The sequence below is a fragment of the Psammomys obesus genome, unplaced genomic scaffold (assembly GCF_907164565.1).
Source record: "Psammomys obesus unplaced genomic scaffold, mPsaObe1.curated_primary_1811, whole genome shotgun sequence".
NCBI classification, from domain to species: Eukaryota; Metazoa; Chordata; class Mammalia; order Rodentia; family Muridae; genus Psammomys; species Psammomys obesus.
In genome coordinates, this window is record NW_026596073.1 from 26,307,999 (window position 1) to 26,317,709 (window position 9,711).

Sequence of the window (9,711 nt, forward strand, 5' to 3'; positions counted from 1 at the left end):
ACCCTTATCTTACGGAGGGGAGGGATCCGACAGCCCCCTACCCTTGTAACATATAAAAAAATATACCTCTCCCCTCTCCAGGCCCCGTTGGACCCTGGTGTCTTTTGCAGAGATTTGCGTGTTAAAAAAAAAAAAAAAAGTAAGGAGCAAGGAAGAACCTGAGAGCTAGGCGACACCCGCGTCCCACCCACCCTTTCCCGATTTATGGGGAAGTCGCGGTATGTACCGCTTTTTGTGCAGGCTTCCCGGTACTTGGTCCTGGGCAGTTGGGGATTACATCCCCGAAGTGGGGCTCCCGGCAGCTCGGGAGGCGTGCTTGGGGACCCCCGGGCCTCTCCGGCTCCGGTTCCTGAGTCCCCGCCCGGACGGCATCCCCCTCCCCGGCGCTGCGGCTGGCGCGCGCCCCGCCTGACGCTGCAGCTGGGCCGGCGACTCGCCATTGGATTAAAAATAGCAGCTCCCGCCCGCCGGGGCAGGGGCCGAGCCTCCCCAGCCCGAGCCGATCCCCAGCCGGCGCGGCTCCTGCGCCCAGGTCCGGCTCTCCCGCTGCGCCGTGCTCCTCCCCAGGCCCGCCGCGCTCCGCGGTCATGCAGCGCCGGGGTGCCCTGTTCAGCGTGCCGGGCGGCGGCAGGAAGATGGCTGCAGGGGACCTGGGCGAGCTGCTGGTGCCGCACATGCCCACGATCCGCGTGCCCAGGTCGGGGGACCGGGTCTACAAGAACGAGTGCGCCTTCTCCTACGACTCCCCGGTAAGGAGGATCCACGGCGCAGTCGCGCGGCCGGCGGCCTGGGGAACCCGGTGGCACGCGGGGTAGGGGACCCGAGGAGTTGCGGGCCCGGGACCTCCTTCTCTTCCAGCTGCTTCTCCTCCGGGCGCACGGTTTGGCTCTCCGGCACCAAGTGAGCGCCCCCGGGCTGTGGTGCCTGAAGGTGGGGTCCTCTGGGGCCTTAGCCCCGCTAGCCTGCGCTGGGCTGCTAGGGCCCCGGGTACTCCTCATTCCGCCCACAGCCCCAGCGCCGAGAACCGCAAGGAAGAGTTAGTCCTCGGTTCCGAGATGTTCTCGCGGGTGACAGAGGGCGGGGACCTGGTAGGCGAGAGTCCCCCTAGCCCGCGACGCGCACAGCCCCTCTCTCTCGAGTCCAGAAGCCTTTTCTAGCCCAGGATTTCTCACCGCAGGACAATGCTGTTGGCCTCTGAGCTCTCCTCCCCCACTCCGTTTCCCATCCCATTCCTTTCTGGCCATTGTCAGGTCAGTGGTCCCACTAGGGCGGCAGAAGTAGAGAGTCTGTCGATGGCTTGCGATGGCTCCCTAAAGCCTTACTCAAATCTTTTTCTTCTAAGTGAGTCACTGGGCTGATGTGCGCTGTGTGAATTATTAAAAGTTCACTCCCGATTCGTGACCCCGCGGGAGGAGAGGGAGTTAAGAGGCGTTCTGGCCTTCCACTGGCGAGGATGGTGGAGTTTTCCAACCCGGTGGGTTGTGAGATGAGCCTGAGAAGCAGAAGCAAGAGTGAAATACCCCCTTCAGTAGTCAAAATGGGCTTCAAAGTGACTCAGCTGTCTGGCGGCTATCTGCCTTTTTGAGGACCAGGCTATTTTTATCCTTCCACTTTGAATCTCATATGTCACCCAGCAGATCTTAGGGCATCGTGAGGTGCATGGGTTGGAGGGAGAGACAGGTTTTACAGAAGTTGTCCAACGTATTTTATTCTTAGAATATAGAGAGTTATTGGAGGAAGAACCCCAGTGAGATGCAAAATCTCAGAAGTTTCCTGGGGCTTGGGGTAGTTGGGAGCATTATTTTGGTTGGTGTACTTTAGGGTTCTGTCGTTATTATCTTGTGTGGGATTGCTTCATTTTTCTATTATGCTAGTCCAGGTGATTTGGGGGAACAAACCTAACAAATCTGTTATCTGTTTATTTTCATATTTTTAAGAGACGTAGGTAGAGTGGAGTGAAAGGTTACATTTCACAGTTATGTATATTTTGACCACATTATTCACAGGGACAGTCAACCCAGCCTGTTACCTACAACATTCTTGGAAAGACCGTTTTCTTTCTTTCTTTCTTTTTTTTTTTTGGTTGTGTGGATCCTGTGGGGTAGGTTACATGAAAAACTCCGGGAGTGGAGCCTGGCTGGCACCTGGCTTAAACCAGGGGCAGACTGCAGACACTGGAAGGCGGCCTAACGCCTCAGGACTTAGAAAATGGCTTTCTGCATGGTGGACTGTTACTGGAGGCAGGTGTAAGAAAAAGCTAATTGTTGTTACTGGTTTCCCTAGATAGGAGCTGGCTTTTTGTGTGCCAGAAAGTGCTCCAGAAGCTTCTTGTCCGTGTAAGGGATGAGTTTATGGGTGTTGCCATGTTCCTTGTGGGAGCCTGGGACTGTTTACAGGCTATGAATCATCCTGTTTCGTTGTCTGTATTTCAGGGAAGATGACGAGTGCTTTTTAACTGATAACTTAAAGTATGGTCCTGATAGTGAGAAGTTTTTTTTTTTTTTTTTTTTTTTTTTTTTTTTTCCCTGTGCGAGTTTAGCAGTTCATTGAGGATCCAGTGTTTTTTGAACACTTAACTTTGTGCCAGCTCACACGTGTGAGAAACACAGTTGGATGGTGGCAAATATAGCAAAAAACTTTCATTGAGAGAAAGGTCAAAAAACAATTACATTGGAGTCAGGTTGAAGAAAGACATCTTCCTTTCAGACAGTTTTGAAAAGGCTCAGAGCTAAAGATGATAGAAGATAAGGTAGGTGGACATTCCTAGCAGAGGGAATTATATGGGTAAAATATGCTAAACACAAATGTTTCCTTCTTGTTTGCCTATAATGTACCGGAAAACAAAAAGATTGTGTTGGCCAAGTGCGATAGTTTTCTGGCTGCGAGGATAAAAATCCTGACAGGAGCAGCCATCTAGAGGTGAGATTTAAGTTGGCTCATTGTGCAGTCCATGTTAGAGGGGAGGGCACAGTGGAGCAGCTAGGAGTGTGTGGCCGCTCAAGGAAGCAGAAGGCTCAGGCCAACACGAGAAGCAGATATAACCCCCGTGACCCATTTCTGCTAGGCAGACCATGCCAAAGCTTCTGACACCTCACCCCTTAATAGTACCACAATCTGGGGCACGGATTTGGTGGTGGGGACAAGGATAGACTTAAATCATAGCACCAAATAAGCCATAACTTCAAAAGAGTAGAAAGGAGGGCCTGAATCCTGAACAAAAAGTACTTGATTTATTTTTATTATCTGTCTGTTTATCTGTTGTCTGTCTGTCTGTCTGTCTGTCTGTCTATGGTGCTGGGTTTTAACTCTGGGCTTTGTACATGCTAACCTCATTCTCTATCACTGAACCTTATCTTGGTTGTAGGTCCTTATACGTGTTAGACAATACTCTGCCAGTACTTGGAGAAAGACAGTGAGTCCAAGCGTTTGTATCGTGGACAAGTGAGATATGATAGGCGTAGTCATGAGAGCTTTGTAGGCTGTAGTGAGTTGGACAGTGTGAAGCTGATCTCAGTGTTCCCCAGTTTTGTCCCTCCTTCCGGAGTTTAGTTCAGAACAGATGCTAAAGGCCGCTTTGGTTTTGCCCCGGTCTAGCCTCCGGCCTCCGTGTGTTCAACTCTTCTTAATGGGGTTCATCTCTTGGAGTCTGTGATGTGGATGTCAGATACTGTGTTGAAAGTTCTGTGATGTGGAGCGGGAGTGGGGGGATTGTGTGGGGTCCCCTCTGGTGAGGCCAGTCTGTGGTTACTCACTGTGCAGCACTCATTTCCTTGTGATCAGTTTTCAAGGCTCTTTCTCAACTACTCCTGACTCCATCCTGTCCTGGGTTGTCTATGCTGCATAGTTTGTGTTGTATACAGACTCCTGCACCAAGGTACCATATCTTCCATACTGGCTTTCTTCCTGTTTATTTTATTCCTTTAATTCTTATTTTTGAAACATTTACTAGGTGTGACGTCTTGGACAAAGCAGGAGGTCCTGTTCAGGGCACACCACTCCTCTGATTGAGGAGTGAGCTTCTTGTCCATCCCTTGTTATCTTAGCCATCTTTTTTTCGTAGTTATGACAAGTCGTAGACAAAATCCCATTTTGGCTAATGGGTGCAGTCCTTTGAGGAGGCAGGAAGTCATGGTGACAGGAGTTCGAGGAAGCTCCTCACCTCGCATCCACAGGCAGGAAACAGGGAAGTGAATGCTGGTGTTTCTTTGCTTTTCTCCTTGTTATTCAGCCTAGAACCCCAGCACATGGGATAGTTTCCCTACTGCAGTGAACCCAACTGAGAACCCCCCTCACAGCCACGGCGAGGTTTGTCTCCTCGGTGATTCTGGGTCCTGTCAGGTTGACGGTGAATGTTAACAGTCACACTGGCCTTATCTTGGCTCACTGAAAAGAGCAGGCTTCGGAACAGGCAGCTTGTGTCGGCAAGCTGTCTCAGGGAAGGGAAAGGGATGGTGACAAGGAGAGCCCTGGCTTACCAGCCTGCAGCTGGCAACAAGTCCCAGGGAGGGGAAGCTGTGGAATGCTCCTCCAGCCTTCCACATGAGGTACGGAAGAGGGAGAGGGTATTTATCTTCTGCCCACCCCACAGCCCTGCTGTGCAAGTGTCGATCCAGGACACACCCTCACTTTCCAGCTGAGCATTTTCTCTGGAAGGTCTCTTCAGCATCCCCGACTTCCAGGAGCAACAGCAGCTGAGGAACTGTTCAGCACCTCACAGGGCTACCCAGGGGTTGAGAGAAGCTGAGGATGGCCCCGGAACCTCCTTCCTCCCTTCCAGTAGGGCTGTTTGCAAAGAAGGAGCTTCCATTTCCCAAGGTTCTTAGATGGTTCTTAGATGGTCATGGCTCTCCGATTTCCCAGGCGTCTTTGTAAAATTCAAGTGCAGAAGGGCCTTGTAGTCACGACTGACTTAGCTAATCAGGGAAGTTTTGAGAGTACGTCTACTTGTGGGAAAACTTCCTGTTAGGGGTCTGGTGAATCTTCCTGAACTTGTCCACCCCGTGTCACTCATACACCGGTCACAGTGTCAGGTGGCGCCTAGAACTGTTAGAAATGGGACTTTTGGGAGTTTTTGCTTCCCAACCCAGATCTTCTGAAACAGAAACAGCAGGGAAGACCAGCTATTTGTTTTTTTTTTTTTTTTAAACAGTTTCCTAGGGGCTGGGAAGATGGCACAGTCAGTGTAAAACTTGTCACACAAGTGTGGGATCCTGAGCTTGGGTCCCCAGACTTAGGAAAAGAGCTGAGCATCAAGGCCTGTGTCTGTAATTCCAGTGCGGTGGAGACAGGAGGATTCCCGGGGCTTGCTGGCCAGCCAGTCTAACTAAATTGTCCAGCTCCAGGACAATTGTCTCAAAAGAAAAGGCCAGAAACGATTGAGGAAGACATCTAACATTAGCCTTTGGCCTCCTTGTGTGCATACAGCACACCCCACCATCTGAACACCCACACATATACACATATATACATATATATGTATACACATATATGTATACACATATATACATGTATACACATACATACATGAACACGTATGAACACACATACATGTATATATACTAGCACATGTGAACACAAACTCATACACAAACATGCAAACACCTTCTTTTTAAACGATGTTCTTCATTGCCCTATATTAATTCTACATAATATGGGTTTCATTATGACATTTTCATGTATACACACATACATACTGAATTTTGACATTTCACCCCACTACTTCCTTTTTCCCACTCCAGCTGTTCTCCTTCTCCCTAATTGGTCTCCTTCTGCTTTCATAGTCAACCATGCTACCTCTACCTCTATAGTTCTTACTGTTCTAGTTACCTCATATAACTCATGTAACAGCTGTGTGTGTGTGAGTGTGTGTGGTTTGTTTCACTTAGGTGTCTTTATCCATGCTGCACATATCAGGACTTTTTTCCTTTTAAAGGCTGAGTAGTTTCCCATTGTGTATATAGATGCTCACGCTCTTCTTCATTTGTTCATCTGTTGATGGATATTGGATGGCTTCTCTCTTTGGCTTCTGTGAATTGTGCCACGACAAACAGCATCTGTCTCTTCTAACACCCCGTTCTGTCAGTCACCAGATCTGGAGTAGCCTCCTCTGTCCCGTACATGCCGAGGCTCAAGCCCTCAGCAGCTCTTGCTGGGCCCTTCCAGAAGCTTAACCAGTGGCCTTGCTCTCCCTCCAGTCTTGCACACTGTCCTCTGTAACCTTTTTAGGTGCCTGTTTGACATCATTTCCTGCCCAGAGCTCCCCAGGGCTGCTGTTCAGATGACTCTACCTCAGCTCAGCAGTTTACCTTGCTGACCCACCTGTTCTGTGCTTAGCTCCCAGATGCCTTTTCAGTCTTAGGAGTTCCATGCGTTAAAGCTGGTTCAGGTGTTAATCCCCAGCAAGCTGGGCTAGGCTCTTACTTTGTCTCCCCCCTTTTATTTGTTTTTAAACACTTTTTTTTGGGGGGGATTGCTGTCCTAGGTAGGATGCAGGTTGTTCAAACCATCGAGTAAGTAAGGTTAGAATATAATAGAGAACTAAAGGAAAAAGAACAGAAAGCTGGAAATTACACCATGTCAAAGTCTGTATTACTAAGCCTGAATCTTTTCTGGTTGCTTATTTTTACGATCCTGAACATACATTTTGGAGTGAAAACTGTTATTAAATCGCCAGCGTGGTACTTTAATTTTGCTGTATTACTGCTGAAGTCCTACGTTTGACATTTGAGATGCCAGGGAATGGTGCCTTGTATACTGTGATTCTAGATGCCCCAGGGGCTTTGTAGAATTGACCCTGTGATGTTTCCCCAGGAGAGGACGAAGGGCCCGGTGTCTGTGGGTGCCACCAGCACTGAGCCGTCATCATTCATGTAGTACTGTGCGATTGCCCCTGGACCCCGTTGTCTATGCCCACAGAGGCTGTCTCAGCAAGAGCTGGAACATCAGGACAGCGCAAGAGTGACGTGAATATGATGGAGCTGTGCATGCCCGTACTGGCCTGTGATGATTCCTGGGATGCAGGATAGTGCGAGTTTCCAGTGATAAGCAAAACCTTTGCTTTTCCCAGCATGTCTGTCCTCAGAAATGCACAAAACCCGCGTAAGAGTGTAGGCTTGCAACCCTAGCACTAGAGAGATGGAGGCAAGATGATCAGGAGTTCAAGGTCATCTTCTGATACATAGTGAGTTCAAGGCCAGCCTGGACTACCTCAGGCCCTTATTTTCCCTGTCCCCATTTGGTTTTGTGTCACTGAGTCACTCTCACTTCTTACTTAGACCCTAATATTCAGCCGAACTTGGGCAGGTGACATAGTGGCAGAGCTGTGAGTAAATGGAGGCCGCAGAGGCCCATGGACAGGAGGAAAGTGATGGATCTTTGTGTATCCTACTTGAATGTGTCCAATACGAACCCACCAAACATTGGGGACTTTCCTGAACATCTTCTGTGTACCATGGGTGTTACTGGCAGAAGGGACACAGTTACTGTGGCTCTCCTGTTTCACAGGTTCAGAGAGCTTAGGTGACATCTTCAAGGGGTTTTTCAGAGTCTGCTGTATAACAGATGCGATGTAAGCTGTGATGTGTTATACGACTAGACAACCCCCGCCATAAAGCACTTATACAATATTTAAATGTGGCACTTAAAACATATATGTCTTAGTTAGGGTTTTATTGCTTGGATGGGACACCATGACCAAGGCAACTCTTATAAAGGAAAACACTTAATTGGGGCTGGCTTACAGTTTCAGAGGTTTAGTCCATTATCATCATGGCAGGAAGCATGGAAGTGTGCGAGCAGACATGGTGATGGAGTTGCTGAAAGTGCTCCATCTTGATCTGTAGGCAGCAAGGAGATTGGATTACACAGTGGGCAGAGCTTGAATAAAGGAGACCTCAAAGCCTTCCCTCACAGCGACACACGCTTCCTCCAAGCAGGCCACACCTCCTAACAGTGCCACTGCCTATGGGCCAAGCATTAAAACACGTGAATCTATGAGGGCCAAATCTCTTCAAACCATCACAGCATGCATGCAGGTTCTACGAATGAGAACAAGCAATGCTTCTGGCTTGGACTCCTAGATGGATCCACTGGGGTAGCTTGTTGCGGGAGGGCATGAAGGTCTTTTATGTGTTTGAGACACAAAATTGTCTCTTCTGGAAGAGCCAGTCAGTGGGAAATGGCAGCATTCTGATTATTACTCCATTGGGCTATAGAGGATGATGGTCCCGATAAGATTTGACCTGGTGGTGAACCGGCAGGAGTGACAAAATTTTGTTATCTTAGTATGTGAAGGCAGGAGGACCGAAAGTTCAAGGCCAGCCTTAGCTGTGTAGGCAAATTCAGGGTTAGCCCAGGCTACATAAGACCCTGTCTCAAAACAAGATTAGTTCAGATGGGCTGGCTGTTTAGGACTGAGGGAACAGGGAGGCTGGAGGCTGGGTGGGTGCTCTTCTCGAAGTGAAAACTAGACAAGGTGTCGAGTTGGGGGAGTTGGAGACCTGGAGCCAAGGGTCCAGATAAAAGGTTGCTTTTGTACTGGAGGATACCGCATCCTCAGGACCACGATCATGGGGAGTCCACAGAGCAGGAGTAGAAAAGGAGTCCTGGCCAGTGTCAAGGGCAACCCCGAGGAAAGTGAGACAGGAAATACAAGGACGCTGGGATTTTGTAAGACCTGGGAAGTCTGGGGATGTGGTAGTGCCTCATTTGAATACTCTGGATTTGTGATGGGCTGTGACCCACCTCTGTGCTCCTGGAATCTTGCCACCCACTTTTGGAGGAAGCAGTGCCTGCTGTGTCCTTGTCTCCTTTTCTCTGATTGGCTTAAGCTCAGGGACCCTCAGGTTTCTAGGGGCCTTGGGTAGTATTTCCCCCAAAAGTTAGGCTATCGTCAACTGTTCTGGGAAGGATACACATGCCTTTAAATACGCCCTGGAGTAGATTTGTGGTGGGTACCAGTGTATGTGATTAGCTAGGAAACAGAAATGCCTTAAGACACGTGTAAGTGGCTGCAACCATGCAGATTTTATTCTAGTGAAGTCAAATGCCTTCCTTGAGCTGGCTAATTCTTCGGGTCTAACTATGGACGAGGGGTGACCTGGACATAGATGTCTATTCCCAGCCGTTCTTAGAAATAGGATTGTTGGTCTGCTGGGGAGATCAGAACATTGCTTGGGCAGGAGGAAAGAGAACAGAAGAGCAAGAATGTGAGGGTGGGAGTACAGGAAGCAGGATGTAAGGCCTCTGAATGGCTCGTGTGCATGGCCACTTGGGGCTCACTGTATTGGTTGGCAGGTCTCCAGCCTGAGTGGGCCTCAGTGACTGTGCTTTCTCTCTCCAGGGCCCTCATTTGATACCTGGGAAAGCGAATGAGGGCAGAAAGATGGAGGGGATTGCCAACTCTTCAGGGAATTCAGCAGCATCTTCCCGCTCAGTCCTTGCGGTCTTGGAAATTGTGTGGATAGAGAGAGTCCAGCCAGCAGTGGCCACTTCGCAGGGAATGAGCCACCCTTTGACATTCATGAGGGCACATCTCTCCTCTCTCTACAGGAAAGCCTGGCAGAATGCCTAGCACAGGGGCCTCACTTGAGTCAGGCAGGTGGCTGTCCCTGTCCTGCCCCTTCTGCCTCGAATGCAACAGCAGGGAAGGAAAAGCTGCTCTTTTTTCTTCTTCTTCTTCTTCTTCTTCTTCTTCTTCTTCTTCTTCTTCTT

At 49.4% G+C, this 9,711-nt stretch overlaps 1 protein-coding gene across 2 annotated transcripts in view; it reads left to right on the forward strand.

Moving 5' to 3' along the window:
* The first annotated feature begins 575 nt into the window (after nucleotides 1–575).
* The window catches only part of Usp13 (ubiquitin specific peptidase 13), a 94,401-nt gene continuing 85,265 nt past the window's right edge, over nucleotides 576–9,711 (forward strand). For both annotated transcript variants that reach the window (XM_055626119.1, XM_055626120.1), the window contains exon 1: nucleotides 576–749. In XM_055626119.1, coding sequence (XP_055482094.1) covers nucleotides 588–749 — 162 coding nt within the window. In that variant the 5' untranslated portion in view covers nucleotides 576–587. The remainder of the gene's footprint in view (nucleotides 750–9,711) is intronic.